The sequence below is a fragment of the Rattus norvegicus genome, chromosome 2, assembly GCF_036323735.1.
Source record: "Rattus norvegicus strain BN/NHsdMcwi chromosome 2, GRCr8, whole genome shotgun sequence".
Taxonomy (NCBI): Eukaryota; Metazoa; Chordata; class Mammalia; order Rodentia; family Muridae; genus Rattus; species Rattus norvegicus.
This window is the reverse complement of record NC_086020.1, coordinates 88,577,202-88,593,798: the sequence shown is the minus strand read 5'-3', so window position 1 is coordinate 88,593,798 and position 16,597 is coordinate 88,577,202. Positions and strand designations below refer to the sequence as shown.

The window sequence follows — 16,597 nt, the reverse complement described above, 5'->3', positions numbered from 1 at the left end:
AAAGTGGAAATAGTGTTTTGAAACATCATCTTGCTTATGAAAAGTCACTATTTATTTATTTATTACTTACTTATTTAATTTTGTAATTTAAGAACGCACAGATGAAGGCAATGTGGCACTATAAGCACTAAATCCAGAGGCCATCTTAACTCAAATAGATGTGTTAGTGTTTCGTTTGAGACAAAAGACTCAAGTCATTTAAGATTGTACTTGTGTGGCAAGTGCTTTACTGACTGATCTATGTTTCCAGGCTCTGTTTTAAAAGAGAGACAATCCTTACAAGCTTGCCACTTATAATGGAGGGACCTAATTAATGGTTTTAATAAAATGCACAGTAGACAAGTAGAAGGGATAAAGTCAATTTATTGATCCATTTAAAATGAAGAGAGAGGAAATATAAAAAAAACCACTTAGTTGCAATTATGGAACATTCCTCAAAAAACTAGGTGGCTTTAAGCACAAACACATGCTTAAAGATTATAGTAAGCAAGCTTATGGATTATTTGCATTAAGCATCAGGAATTAAAATGAATGCTTTTTAGTTCTATGGATTAATTTGCAGGTATACTGTCTTAGCACTGAAATAATTCTGTTTCTTAAAAGTGATTGCTTTACTGGGTGCTGTTGCAGGGAGGCCAGGTCCTAACTGAGGACTCACTCTTTGCTAGGACTCAAAATGAGGCTCTGACTGTTCTGCCCTTCAGGGGCTGTGGTGGACGGTGGTTGCTCAGAACTGGAACCGCAGGCTCTCCCTCGGCACTTGACAGAAGACCACGGAGCTGTGCCAGCTGTGGGGGTAACACATTAAAAAGATGAAAAGATGTTAAAGTCCCAGAAAACACTTTGTTTCCACTGAAGTTAATGCATTGTTGCTTAGAAAACCATTGAGGACAGAGGGCAGGAATCTGTACTCATTTTCCTGTCTTTGCACCAGATATTTTGTCCAAATGAGGGATACTTGGCTTTGTCAGAACACCAGCTTTCTCTTTGTTAGCTGGGGAGCCTGTGCAAGTGTCATGTCAGCTCAGTTTTCTTAATTCCACAGAGCATCTCCTTCTTGGGGTGGTTGTAAATTCACTGTGTTAACCCATGCTGAAAGCCTGTAGTAGTGCTCAGTGCAAAGTGGCTCTGCTTAGCACACAGCGGTTAACAGCAGGGCACAGTGTTGTGAGAAACAACAGGAAAGGAGCGGTTCCACCAACTAGAAACAGTAACTATGAAGGTACTCTGTTAGATATTTAGAAACCTTAGCTGAGAAAACCAAAACAATTTTGTCACTGTGAAGTTGGACAACCCAAGAGATAAGGTGGAAGTTCCAAAAAGTGTTCACTGTTTCCGATATTCTCTGCTACTTAACAAGTTTTCTCTATAAAGAACAGCAGGAACTCAAAATCCCATGTTTGTTTTATGCATACAGTAAAAACAGTTATTGCATAGACTTTATTATTATTATTATTATTATTATTATTATTATTATTATCTTTAACTCAGAGAATCTTCTTAAGAAACAAATCGATTCAATTGATACCTGTTCTGGGCTTAGACTGATGCTCTCCTTGCAGATCACCCAAGTCACGCTTTCATGAAGAGGAGGGTGGGTCAGAGAGCCAAAGTAGGTCCAGTAATCCAGAGACGAAGGAAGGAGACTGGAAGGGTCAAAATTGGTGAATGGGGCTCGTTTTCCCTGGAAACAAAAGCAGTATGTATCATGGTATAGAATTTACATGCCCCTGTATATGTTATCTAGAGATGTTAGCTGCACTAAATTGATTTTTCTGCTATACTTGTTTCATGGCTGGTATGTTTATAAATATTAACAATACAAATGACAGAAAAATACTATATGAATGTTTTGGATATCAATCTTCCTCTTTATTTGGTGAATGGAAAGTAAAAGCTAAAATGTTTCTGTAATTTGTGTTTATGAAAAAGACACCTAATTTTCAATAGGAAACATTTCAATTTGTTTAGAAATGATACTGTGTTTTGTTCTAGAAGCAAACACTTTCACTGAAAGGCTCTCAATTATACTTGACTCTTACTTATTCCCATGGTTTTTCCTAATTGCTTTGTTACATAGAAAATGAAGTTATATTTGTTCACTAATTTGTATATGACCAGTTCTACCCAGCTTTTGTATTTATTTCATTTTTTAGTTGATTCTTTTAAATTTCCCAGGTAAATGCACTTAACATATCATCTGCACATAATGATTGTGTCTTTGCTTTCCTAGTACTTAGCTTACTATTTTGTTCTTGTTGAATGCTTAAAACTCTAATTATAATGTTAATCATGACTGTGGGAGAAACTGTACTATTCTTTTTCTTGATAACCATAGGATAGCCTCAGCTGGAGAAGCTGATGATATGAATTTTTCTCTTTAATCCGCTAACACAACACATCCACTAAAAGATGTTCTAACACTACACCGTCTGCATGCTTCTAGAGTAAACTCCACTTCAAAAATGTGAAAGTTATCAATATACTCTTGCAAATGGTTTGCTATAATTAGTTTTCATAATTCTTTTAGCTGTGTTACTAGAAAAGGCTGTGTTGCAAATTTCTTTTCGCAATCTTCACTGGTTTATGTACCAGGTTTCATTAAACTGATGAGTTTTCTGTCTGTCCTCTCATCTGGGCAAATGCTTAGTTGATACTGCATAATTGCTCCTTCCTCCTTTTTTTTGTAATTTATTAGTATTTTGCATGTTTACCTGTGTGTGGTTTTGCTTGCCTTGTGTATATGTACACATTCATACATGAATGCAGGCATATGTGCAGGTGTGTGAGTATGCATATAAAGACCTGAGGTTGGTGGCTGGATTCTTTGATTGTTGTCAATAGTGGTTTAGATGCAGGATCTATTGTTTGAATCCAGAGCTGTCACCTAAGATTGATGTATCTAGGAAGCTGGCTCTAGCAATTCTCTTTCTTCTGAGCTCTGAAATTATGGGTGAGACACCATGAACATCTGGCATGTTACTTGTACTTGCATGGAAAAAAGTCTTTATCTGTGTCCCCAGCCCCACTTGATGGTTTCTCTGAGACTGAATAAAGTTTCTTAGAAATTGGACTGGGCAGAGAGTTTTGTTTAATAGATATGTTTTTACTGTCTTCTCAGTTTATTCTTAGAGTTTTGAGCTATTTAGTTTTTCTTTTGGGTCACTTTATAATATTTTTCATGATTATCACTCATTTTGTCTGACTTCTCAAATTTACTGTTGCACTTTTATAAGTAGTTTGCACTTCAAAAATTTTCTTCCACATCTATACAATATTTTCTAAGCATCTAATAGAAATTTTCCCTCTTATTAATTAATTAACTAATTAATTAATCATCTACCCATCTGGGCATATGTACATGCCTGTATATGTGGAGGTCAGAGGACAAACTACAGGAGTTAGTTTTTCTTGCTCCTGTGTGAGTTCTAATTCTCTTTTGCTGATTATTCCACAGAATAAAATTTCCATTTATTGATAAAATAGTATTTTGTATTTGTCATTTTATTTCTTGTGTTTATTTCCTGCATTTATCCTCACTACTTTCTTCTACTTTCATTTTTTATAAATTTTTGATACTCTGGAGTAGAGTTTAAAAATATTTTATATTTACAATATATATATAAATATCTATAACTCAAAGTTTATAATTTTATGAACTCAGCACAAAACAGATATATTTCCTATAAAGATATAATAGCTTTCCATATTGTGAAAGAAAATGCCAAATGTCCTTAACCTTTGGTCTCGGATTCAACGTTAAAGCAGTGATGCTAAAGACGGGCTTTTAAGAAAAATCCACTCTGAATTCTGAGTTCAGTTCAGAATCATAGTTCTCAACTAGGTCTCTTCCTGCCCATATGTTTGCATTACTAAAGACATCAACATGTTTTTCTTCACAGAACAGAAGGCTTACACTAGAATGTGATCGGCCTTTAACAGATCTAAAAAGGACTGAGTAATGTCCTTTGCTGAAAGGAAAAGCACCATGTAAACAAAGCAAAGCCAACTGTTGCCAGTGCAAGCAGCAGTTCCATGGTACCTTGTGGTTGGTGGCTTCTACACTTGTCTTGATGCTTCCTGTTCCCAACAGGCAACTGAATGATTCCTGTACTTTGGTGTGTGTCGTTGTTATTAAATTAGCTGTGTTAGCTTATTTACCTTAGTTTTAACTGAGCTTAGGGCATCCAGTACTTTCTGCAGGTTTGGGTTGGCTGGACCAACCTGGAGAATTAAAGGAAAAAGAAAGTATGAGATAGAGATTGTGATTTATAAAATACTCTTTAGTTAAAATTTAAATTTTCAATTAACATCAATAACTGAAGAGAGGAACATGGGATTTTGTTCTGTTCCTAAAGCAGACATTTTTTTTGAGGTACATACCTTTATGGGATCTTGTACTCTGTAAATTTCTCTTCAGGTATAACAAACATAGTAAACTGAAAGCATGACTACATTTAATGGTGAAGGAGATGATGAAAACTATGTAAGACAAACTCTGAATGGATATCAAAACTGTGACTCGAAAGTACATCTTCACTTTTATCTGCTGTTAGTTATACCTAACTCATTTTGATCATATGCTAAATAAATGTTTGACAAAAGTCACCTCCAAATACTGTAATCCAAAAGGTCATGTCATCACCCAGTCTTACCCAGTCCGATGATGACTTTTATCATAGCATCTCTTCAATGATAACACAAATTCAAATGATACATTTCAGGACATTTACCATTTTAAAAATCAAGAGACAGAGGGGTCTACGCACTCATTACTCACCTTCATCAAAACCCCAATGATTGCCAGCCCATCAGCCTTCGAGATGGCTTCAGCAGCACTGGAGTACTTGGCTGAATTCCAGTGAACTAAGTGAAGCTAGAAGAGGGACATGTAAGTAATTGGTTACAAATACTGATGCAAAGGAAAAGATGCACCGTGAGTTACACGCAAATGTGTTATATTTGAAGATATGTCTTGGCACAGGTAGATAAAATTCACCTGGACCCTAAGGGTAACTAACTTTAGGATAAAAGGTGAAACCATTTTCTCTTACATGAGATAACTTTGTAAGAAGCTCTTTGCTTACAAACTTGGGCATATCCGTGTCCTTCCCAGGATCCTTTCAGTCAAATTCTGCTGAAACTCTTGGTGGAATTTTAGGCTTGTACATCAGTGTGTACCTGAGTATGTTCCTGATACTGTCTTGATATCTCCAAGGGAGTGTCTGACAGATCCCTGAAGAGTCACATGGCCAGAGAAAGGCTCAGCTTCTCATGCTACATGTGTTATTTTCTCCTCTTAGAAAGGTAACACCACACACCTAAGTGCTTAATCAAAAAGTACCACAGGTATTACAAATCTCGTAATTTACACATTTATCAGTCTCCATGCTCAGCTGAATATACCATCTCATTTGTTCATATCTTGGGGTTTTGTATTAGCTACTGACTTCCTGGAATTTCCTTCCTTTGCCTCTTCTGAACTCAAATTCCATGCCTCAAATAAATTGATTACCCCATATAAAGTGACTCTCATAACTGAAATCTATTCTTTTCATGCTATTTATCTGATCTCTTATTTCTCTCTACCCCTTTTCTTCCCTTCTTCTTTTCTCCCCCTTCTTTTAAAACCATTTTATTCTTCTACAAAATGTAGATTCTGACTCAGTTACTTTAAAAATAAATATTTAGTATATTATAAAGTCTCAATAAATAGTTGATGAATAAAATACAACAATTAGAGCACTCCTTTTGATAGAGAGCACTCTCCAGCCCTAATTAAAGTGGTGTTTCATTGAAAACTACTCTTCTCATCCGGTGACAATTCTATGTGAGCACCCACACTGCATTGAATCCCATGCTTTCCCCGCTGCAGAAGTGATGATACTGAGCACTTACAATGTAGGAGTTGGCCTAAATGCCTTGTAAGTATTCTCTCAGTAAGTGTACAAGGAGATTAATGCTATAGTACCCAATTGTATAAGTGAGAAGAATTATATAGCCAATAAATGGTTTAGCTTTGACTCCATGAAGGTCGAGGGAGGAGCCTGCACCTGTCACTCATTACCTGCCTACCTCTTGTACCTTCTGTATCACCCATGTGGGTGTTTGAGCTGAATAGTAAATAATACATTGAACTTTGTGACTAAATCTTTCTTGTCATTGGTTTAGTTTATGTTTTCATCAACTTAGTTGAGTGAATAAAGTCTCTGATTTGGATTCCATGAATACTCACAGGTATCCTTTCTAAAGCATAATATTTTAGGCTTCCATTCCATTTTAGTCCAACTTCAGTTTTGTAAAGGGGAAACTAGGACAGAGTTTTTATTTACTTCTGCAACACTGAAAGGCATTACCTAATCTTAAAAAATACCACAAAGCAAGTTATATCTGTATTTATTCCCCCAGCATCTAGTTTTATCACAATAAGCTGCAATATATTTTATAACCTGTTCTATGAAAAATCTCTCTTGTGTAGTTACTTCCATTGGTACTTCAGATACAAGCATAAATTATTAGTTGAAACATTTTTGATAAAAGTAAAAACAACAAAACTCACAGTGGTATATAATAAGCAGATATTATAATTGTTCATCAGAAAGTCTAGTTAAACAAATTCTGATATTCGAGTTCAAACAAATAATAATACTAAGCAGTTAATTTTAAAAGACATGGAATGAAATCTTCTTACTTGGAGAATGATGCTATATTGGTAAGTGGTAAAAAAGCAAGCTTCAAAATCATATATTCATTTTATTAAATTAATGCTAACAAAGCCATCTTAACTATATGTAATCATAGTTATATACACACGTTATGCATTCATATAAATAAGTGAATATTTTATCATTTTTATCTCCACCAAAGGTGAAACTTTTTAGTTTTTCAAAATATATATACTTATATTACTCTCAACATATATATACATACTCTCTCTCTCCCTCTTTCTCCCTCTCTCTCTCTCTCCATATATATATATATATATATATATATATATATATTCCTCCATTGCAATCGTTAAAGTCTAGCTCTGTGATTAAAATCCAGCACGTTCTGCTATGTTACTCCAGTGTTCTTGTCTGTATATATACATGCTACTGGTAAATTTGGGAAGTTAAGTAAATAGAGCTTGTTGGCATGTCCAGTCAAGTCAGAGTCCTAAAAATGATAGAACAATCTTTGAAGCTGGGAAGATGTCAAAGATTTTCATAAACTCTCCTTTACAAGTTAAGATATTTCTTCTTTTTCGGAGCTGGGAAATGAACCCAGGGCCTTGTGCTTGCTAGGCAAGCGCTCTACCACTGAGCTAAATCCCCAACCCCAAGATATTTCTTTCTATAGAAAAATATTCCTCCATTACAAAGTATGGTGTGCTGTGTTTGATTTAATGGATTTAGGCATCCATATAAAAACCAGTGTGGTCTCCCCTTTGAAGCATTCTGATAGTAGCTTCTGTAATACCAGAGATGTTCCACAGGCATTCTCATGAACTATATCTCATTATTATATCACACTACCTCTCCAGAATATTTGGCTCCATCCACGGTGTGTTCAGAGCCATGGTCGTTTGAGTTGCCCCAGTGAAAATGGAACTGGGTGAGCCGATAGCTATCAGCAAGAGGGCCACCTTTCAGCACTAGAAGGAAAGAGAGTTACTGTCAAACCTTTGGTTCATCTTTAATATAAACCAAAGCTGCATCGTATTGTGTGAGATGGAAGCAAGCACAAGTTGGTGCCAAAGTTATGTTTTCATTCTGTTTCCCCACTCCACATCCCTGCTGATGACACTCTTCTATATAGTGTCTTCCTGATTATGGCATAATAATACAGCTCATGATATATCCACAAATCCTAGGAAGGGAACCAAAAAGTTACCTATTTATGTAACCAAAATGACATGTTTCAAACGGAATAAGTTATATGATCAAAGGGCTTTTCTTGGATCTCTATTAATTTACAAGTTTATTCATTCATTAAATTGTACTGTGTGGATAGTAAGTATCAGAGTTTATAGCAATTTCTATTAATTAAATAAATAAACCTCATGGTTTATTATATAATGGTTTATTATATAATTAGTAAAGATATAACAACATAGCCTGAAAAAAATTTGTTGAGAACCTCTTGGCCAGGGTTGAAGTGATACTGCCTATCATGCAAGGCTACTTTAAAAAATTTTGGTCTGAATGACAGTCCAGCCTGGGGAGCCTGTCCAATCATACGATTGCATATGATAGCAATCCCAGCACTAGATCTAACTTAGTGTTAACGCTCCTAAGGTACCTGACATTTAAAATTAGAAACTTGTAGGAAAGCACTGCAAGAATTGCATTTTATCACTGGAACCCTTAGAGAATAAACGTTTAACAGCTTATTCAATAAATACTGATGGCCATGTGGCAAGGAACATGCCAGGCTCTAGGGTATGAGGGGAATCTGTGCATCACCTGTCTCACCATTGCACTCAACTACTCTCACTCTGCTTAGAATATATGCCCTTTTGGTTTCATGATCATAATGATTTGCTCACTATACTCTTTTGAAGAAATGTTACTTATTCAGATATATGAGCACAAAGTTTCTGGAATGGCTGGAATAGGTCAAATGGATTATTAATAAGGGTTAATAAGAATTAAGCTGGGAGCTCTGCAAGGAATCTTCCAAGAAGTCACAACTCCCCCCCCCAAGATATTACAATTATGAGATGCACAAGTGCATGTGCAAAATAATGGTATGCTGTGGAATTTCTGAAGCCCCTCCTGACTCTTATGCCTACTCTTGGGACTCTTTTCCTCCTATTTGGCTGCCTTGTCCAGCCTTGATATGAGGGCTTTTGCCATGTCTTATTGTATCCAGTTTCATTGTTGTTTCTTAGACACCTGCTCTTTTCTAAAGGGAAATGAAGGGGAAGTAGATCTAGGGGAGAAGGGAGGTGGAGAGGATCTGGGAGGAGTAGAGGGAAGGAAAACTGGTCAGGATGTATTGTATAATAAATATATTTTCACTACATGAGCTTCTTAAATGGATGGAACTAGAAAATATCATCCTGAGTGAGGTAACCCAACCACAAAAGAAGACACATAGTATACACTCACTGATAAGTAGATATTAGTCCAAAAACTTGGAATACCTAAGAATAGATTCATAGATTATATGAAGCTCAAGAAAAAGGATGACCAAAATGTGGATGCTTCATTCCTTCTTAGAAGGGAGAACAAAATACTCACGGGAGGAAAGGCAGGGACAAAGAGTGGATCAGGGACTGAAGAAAAGGTCATCCAGAGACTGCTCCACCTGGGGATATGCAGCCACCAAACCCAGTTACTATTGCTGATGCCAAGAAGTCCTTGCTGACAGGAGCCAGATATGGGTGTCTCCTGAGAGGCTCTGCCAGAGCCCTATTGACACAAATGAAGATGACTGCGCCTAACTATTGGATTGAACAAGGGAACCCCCAATGGAGGAGTTAGAGAAAAGACTAAAGGAGCTGAGGGGGTTTGCAGCATTATAGGAAGAACAACAATATTAACCAACCAGACACCCTAGAGCTCCCAGGGACTAAACCACCAAACAATGAGTATACATGGAGGGATCCATGGTTCCAGCTACCTATGTAGCAGAGGATGACATTGTTAGCATTAACAGGAGGAAAAGCCCTTAGTCCTATAAAGGCTGGTTTCTCCAATGTAGGGTAATGCCAGGGCATTTAGGTTGGAGTGGGTGAGTGGGAGTGGGAACATCTTTATGGAAGCAGGGGGAGGTAGGAGGGGGTATGGGAGAGGGGGGAACGGGATAATATATGAAATGTAAATACATAAAATATCCAAGAAAAATAAAATTAAAGAAAGATTATATTTTCAATAAAAAATACATTCACTTAGTAGATTCTAAGGAATCACATATCATAATTGTCTTTGGGCTTACCTGACTGGTTGCTACTGTCATCAAAAACTACATGGAAAGAATGTCCCACATTAACAATTTCTTTGGCAGTTGCAGGATTGTAGGAGACGCTGACTGGTTTCAGAGAGGAATCATGTTTGGCTTCGCTGGTTTTAATATCAATAGGAGACTGGTTGTTTCCATTGGCAATGGGATATAGTTTGCTCCATTGGTCAGGACCTATGAGAACAAACATGTCCAAGCAACCACAATTTTACAGCATGCTTCATGTCAAGTATCAGGATTTCAACTAATTGCTGGCTTGTTATATTATGGTTTATTTAGGTTTCTTAAATGGCATTCAACACTTTTAAATGTATCTTTTGTTACTATGTTAATAGATGGTATATTTGACAATATCAACAATATAGGCCTAATTATGCTCTCTCTATACAATCATAGTTAGAAATAGTACATACATACCAAATACATTTTCATGTCCAAAGACCAACTACTAAAAATACATTCAAGAATATTAGAGTGATTAAAAAATGACTCTAGCCATTAACCTGTGACTATACAGTAATGTTAATTGATTAATACATTGTCTATTAGAGAAGAGAATAAACTATTTTGATGTATGTAAAAGAAGCACTCTTACCATTTTTGCTATCATATCCCCAGTCTGCACTTGCCATATTCTCCTATTTAGTTTTTGATTCCTGTAAAGAGAAATGATATTTGGAATAACCAACTGCACTTGTTTCTGCAGCAGAGATCTTAAGTGACACCATGGGCTTTTATAGGAGCTTGTGTTCCTGTAATAGTTCACTGTTTCATCATCTCTGCTTATCAGAAAGTATGCATATAAAATAAAATGGTATTATAAAAATGTCTATTGGGGTAGGTCAGTTCAAATTGTTTTATTTCATTGTAATATAAAAGTGAAATATCAAAATCATAGATGATATACTAGTCTTGTTCTCCTATGCTTGTGGAAGACACGAGTGAATATTGACTGAAGCTTATCAAATTTCCTAGAACAAAAGTACAAAACAGTGTCAGCAACAATAATTTAATAATGAGATGAATCAGCACGGTTAGGGATTGAACTGAAAGAGTATCATGATGTTAATTTAGACTCAGGAAATAGAACCAGCAATTAATTATCTGTAAGATAATGTTATTCATAATGATAAATTTATAGATGACTTCCAAATGACATGCCAGTGTGAAGTTTTCTTCCAATGTAAACTCTTAGGACAATACTAGCTAGTCAGGTTAGAAATAGTTCTTTTATTTTGGAGAAATAATGAAATTCATAATTGGGGAAGATTATATTAAAATCAAAGTTGAATATGGTGGAATATTTTCCACCTAGAATAAAAATATCCTCTGTTATTCTCTGTAATTTATGCAGCACTTCCATATCACTTAATTTTACTGTCACACTTAAAAATCCTTTAAATTAAGAATAATCATTTCATAGCCAAGGCAAGTTGAAGGAATTCATCACAACTAGCAAGACATCAACAGATTGTGATCAAGAGTAACTAGTACTCTTTGCCTTCATTGCCATACTGCAGCATGAATACATTGTGAACTATTTCTTATTAATGGGAAAAGTTTAGCACTCTTGAAAGTTCTTGCTAATGTCAATTAGGCCATTCTCGAGGAAGAATTATATAATTCTGCATTGCTTTTCTAAAGATTGCAGGTCAGGATCTCAGCCTCTAGCTCTATTGCCTGCCTCACTACACTGTCGCATGTCACTCTGGGTGAAGTATGGATGCATCTTCTCTATTGCTGCCTCTACATCCATAATGCCCAGCAGCTCAGTCCAGTGTTCACTAAGGTGAAAACTCACCTTGCTCACTTACTCACACACACACCGTTGAGTGGTGAGAAGTTGCACAACACTTTCCAGGGAGGTAAAAGATGCTGACCAGGATGTGTCAGAATTGGGACAAGTCTTTCTTTTCAAAAGTCTCCAAACAATATTCTCTGGAAATGACACCAGAACCATAAGTTTCTCACATAGCAAGTGTCGTCCTTCCTTTCACTGCAGAGCTGACCTACTATAACCCATGAAGAAATATGGGTTAAGAGACATGCTTAACTAGGCCTGCCAGTTATGCTGTTGCTCCTTAATGGTGATGACTGTGTCCAGCCTCATAAGCAAAGTAGCCAGCAGCTCGTGAATATCTAGAACATGAAGTGGCCACAGTTCCCATCCTATAACACCAGGAGGTACAGCTTGCAAGGGAACTTATTTTCCTTTAAATTTTATTTTTTTAATCTGATGGACAATGCCATGTATTTCACATGCAGCATATTTTAGAGTACATGTGCTTTAGAAAACAGTTAAATTCAGTTAATGTTCACATTACCTAGAGTTGTTTTGTAACTTAATGTTCACTCTTCATTTTAAGAACACAATCTATCACCATTAGCCACAATTACCTTGCTCTAAGATTCCTATCTAGGTGTAATGAATATGTTTTCATCCTCTCTTTAAACATTAAACTGAACTACTATATTAATCAATGATTTTGTAGAGTAACAGCATTCTTGCATTATTACATGCTGACTCAGTGTAGGAATGACTTAACATTTATATGGCGTGGTAATTCATTTAAAATTTTAGGGACAAAACTTTTGTGGCTCTACCTTCATGACCCTTTATTTTATTATGTACTCAGGGAATGATCAAGTATTTCTACAAGGAAAGAACCAAAGAAAGAGAGAGAAAGGGAATTGTAAAATTTAATGAGGGTTCAACCCTATCACTACTCCCACTTAACCTTTATCGTTATTTTCTTCTCATAAACTGACTCTCTCACTCTCATGTCCAAGTTAAAAGCAAGATATTTAACTTTTGATCCATTGGACTTTGATCCCTGGATCTCTTCCACCATGCTCACCAAGGGTTATACCATCTGCATTGCCTTTGCATTCTAAGAAAACATTCAAACTACACAGCCTTTGCTCTTCTAGACAGTTTATTTCCTGAAACCATCAAAGGACACATAGAAGAAAGATTTTTGCTTTTCCTTATAAACTGTTTTGAAGGAAACCAAATGCTTCTGAATCTTGATTATAAATGAACTGGATTGATGGAACAAACTTGGACTCATTAGAAAGGCAAAGCAGAATTACATGAATAATTTTCCTGGAGAATTGCTTAATTGATAAGTAAGAACTTTTGGGCTGGAGAGATGCCTCAGAGATTATACTGCTCTTCCAGAAGTCCTGAGTTCAATTCTCAGCAACCACATAGTGACTGTGCTGGGATCTGATGCATTCTTCTGGTGTGCTTGAAGATAGCAACAGTGTACACACATATATAAAATAAATGAGTCTTTAAAAGGTAGTAAGAACTTTCAAGAGCACTACAATTTTCCCATTAGTAAGAACTACTTGACTACATATGCTGCAGGGTAACAGTGCAGGCTAGAAAGGAATACATTTTACTGAATGCTTTCAATGTTTTAGGGACTTTAAAATGATGATCTCATTCAATCTTTGCAGATGAGACCCTAGGCCTTAGACGATTATCAACTCTTGGTTTTATTTACTCTTTAGCGTTGAGGATTGACCTCTGAATGAATTTGTGGTGAGCTCTTTTATCAAGTTGCAATCTTCTGCTTTCTTTTTCTTCTCTTGCTTTTAATTTTCCTATAAGGCTCAATAAGTTACCCAGGATGTTTTGAACTGTGTAACCCAGTCAGGCCTTAAACTTGAGGCATTCTCCTTAGATACCTGAGTAGCTGGATTGATAGATCTGTGCCCTGAGGTCTGCCTCATTCAAGAAGCAGGGTAAGCATTGAATTAGTTTATGTTTATGCCCACAGTCCAGGTCTGTTTTGTCTTTTTGATTATGCAACAGCACCATCTTTACCAGATGCACCTACGATATTTACTTTAAACATTATTGAATGATTTTACTTTGCTAGGTTTATTAAAATAACTATTGAATTCAATCTTCACAGCAGAATTACCTAGAGTTAGTTTACACTAATTAACTTAAGGAAAACATGTTTTAAGAGCTGAAAACATTTTTTTAAAAAAGCAATATCTTTTAATGTTAGACAGATGCTAGACCTGTATATTAGATACTTTTAAATGATAATAAAGTGATTTTTAGAAGTTTTTAATTTTAATTTTGTAGTTCCATAGTTGAAAACCTTGGGCATTTATCATGATATTTTAAAAGTAAACCACAGAATGAACAGTTAATTAAGCTGTAATGAATGTTAAGTTTAAATTTGCAATTAAAAGCAGTTCCTTGGTATAGAAGGAAAAGGATGAAGACTATCAGGCCTAGGTGTGGCAGTTATATGCCAAATGCCATTATAAAGAAAACTGCACATTCAATAGGCCCTAAGTCCAGAAGACAATTGCTTTTCTAAAGAGTATAGAATTCAACAAGGTTGCATGACTTTATGGAGATTCAAATTGTACTAGATCATTATATGCTGCTATAATAAAATAATTTTTGAAACTTAAATTTCAAAATCAACAGTGTTTACCCAGGCTTGTGGTTCTGGAGGTTCCAGTCTAAGCCAGACTGTCTCATTGCATTTGATCTGATGAGACATGTTATGGTTAGAGTGTAAGGTAAACAAATATCTCACAGAAGAGCCAGGAAGCAAAGGAACAGAGTCCAGTGGTATCCCCCATCCTCTTCATGTTGTGCCTCTAGTGAATGGAGAGTGGTCAAACCATAAGGATTTAACTACCTCTCAACAAGTGCCATGCTGAGTATCAAACTTGATACATGACTTTTGGGATGTTCAATATCCAAACTATCAAAAATGAGTTTTCCCAAAATGGGGCATACATTGACAAAAATCAAGGGCTATCGACTTCACACTGCTTCCTAAATTTCCTGTCTTTCCATAAGTGGTATTTTTGGTATTGTTGTGACAAGATCAGCCCTATTTTGAGTGAAGAATCAAGCCAGAGAACATAGTAATACTTGCCAGAACATTTATGTATTAAATAGATAAAAATTTTAATAAATCAATTTAAATGGGTTATCTGAACTTTACACATACAACTTCCACTATGTGGGTCTTCCTGTGTATACATTGTAGGTGTGTTGCTAACCTTATTCTTCAAATGTCCATCTTTTGTCAGTTTGCTACTCTTGTGGACCTGCATCCCAGAGTCAGGGCTTTTGTAGCTCAATGTCACCCTTTCACATTTGACTTCCAAATCTTTCACAGTGACTCTTCTTGCCCAGCCACTCCGTTATACCATTCTATCTTGTTTGTAGCATTTCTTGCACGAGAAATTACTTTGGCTACACTCTGAAATTAGCAGATTTACTTTACAATATCAGATTTTGAAGTAAGATTGGCTTCAGGTTAGTGATATTCAGCTCATATCTGAGCAAATGCTCCAAAAATTTGCAACACTCCAAAGCTGTACCTCCTTCTGCTTCTATGCCCTGTGGATTAAGGAGCCCAGTCTGCACCACATTTACATCTTCAGTGTTGGCAACAGTCTCCCCAAGAACACCTCTTCAAGAGCAGGGCCTTGATCAATTAGTTTTTTTTTAACCACTGTGTTCTCTCCCTTTACCATCTGGAAAATAATGGTACTCCATGTTGGTAGCAAAAACAACTGAATGGTCCTTTTAAACCTCAGATATTTTATTTTCATAAGCAGTGTGATGGGCAAGCTGCTCAGCAGGTTGTCTGATCTAACCCAAGGGCGTGTGTGGAGCGGATGTGTGAGCATGTGAATGAGCTTTGCTGGAGGTGAACTCCTGACCACATTTGGACTAAGGAGAAAGAAGCTTCTCCTCACACTCCTATTAATGGAAGGATGAGATGACCAACTGCCCCTGTCATTCATTTCTGGGAGTGTGAGAACTTTGATCCTCAGAAGTGTCAAATATTTTGACACTTTATGTGTCAACATTTAACTCCCCTATTATAGTTTGGATTTTTATTATATATATAAAACTTAAAAAATCTATTATTTTTAAGACTTCAATTGTTGTGATTAAAGACAATTTTTAGCACACATACACACATACTTATATCTTAGAACATAGTACATTTGAGGGTTAACTTTTAAATTTAGGAGGGAATATTTAAAAATTAGTAGTCAGCTCAGTTCAACACAAAAAACCACTTTAATCGACAGCTTTTAATTACAAGAATGCATAGTATCTTGTAATTTGGGATTATGGAAACTTTCAATTTGAATATAGTTAGTTACTGTCATCACTTAAAATAACCAGCAGGAAAGCCCTTCTGAGAATATGGATTTTTAAACATTTAAGGTAATAACCAGCAATTTCTCCTTTGTTGACTGGAACACTCTCACATTTATCCTTAAGGCTCTGAAGTAGCATTTGTATCTTAGATTCTATAACTAATTAAGGAATTAATGTACCCTCTAGCAAGGTGATACCATTAAGCAATATTTTTCATAACAAAATAAAATACAAGCAATGCTTCATAAGACGTAAAATATATTTAAACCACTGAGGAATGCCTTGAAGAGAGTTTGATTTAAACTCCCAGGCAAGTAGACTATTACATAAAGCAAGAGAGTTGTAGTGATTTCATGTGGCCTCAAATCCAAACAATTGCACAACAGATCTGCTTACCACAGCTTAAACTAAACACCACAAGCTAATCTAAAAGGAGATAAGTTTTCAAGTGTAAATATCGAAGAAGGTGAAGGACATTTATAT

General features: G+C 36.0%; 1 protein-coding gene across 2 annotated transcripts in view; it reads right to left on the bottom strand.

Annotated features, from left to right (window-relative positions):
- Positions 1-344: 344 nt before the first annotated feature.
- The window catches only part of Car1 (carbonic anhydrase 1), a 42,774-nt gene continuing 26,521 nt past the window's right edge, over positions 345-16,597 (bottom strand). The window contains exons 1-8 of one of the 2 annotated variants that reach the window (XM_008760842.2): positions 11,750-11,824; positions 10,544-10,604; positions 9,925-10,122; positions 7,518-7,636; positions 4,781-4,876; positions 4,162-4,224; positions 1,529-1,684; positions 346-788 (exon numbers count right to left, since the gene is read on the bottom strand). In XM_008760842.2, the coding sequence (XP_008759064.1) occupies positions 672-788; positions 1,529-1,684; positions 4,162-4,224; positions 4,781-4,876; positions 7,518-7,636; positions 9,925-10,122; positions 10,544-10,580 (786 nt within the window). In that variant the 5' untranslated portion in view covers positions 10,581-10,604; positions 11,750-11,824 and the 3' untranslated portion in view covers positions 346-671. Of the gene's footprint in view, positions 789-1,528; positions 1,685-4,161; positions 4,225-4,780; positions 4,877-7,517; positions 7,637-9,924; positions 10,123-10,543; positions 10,605-11,749; positions 11,825-16,597 lie in introns of those variants that run through there. The other variant, NM_001107660.1, reaches the window with a different exon arrangement.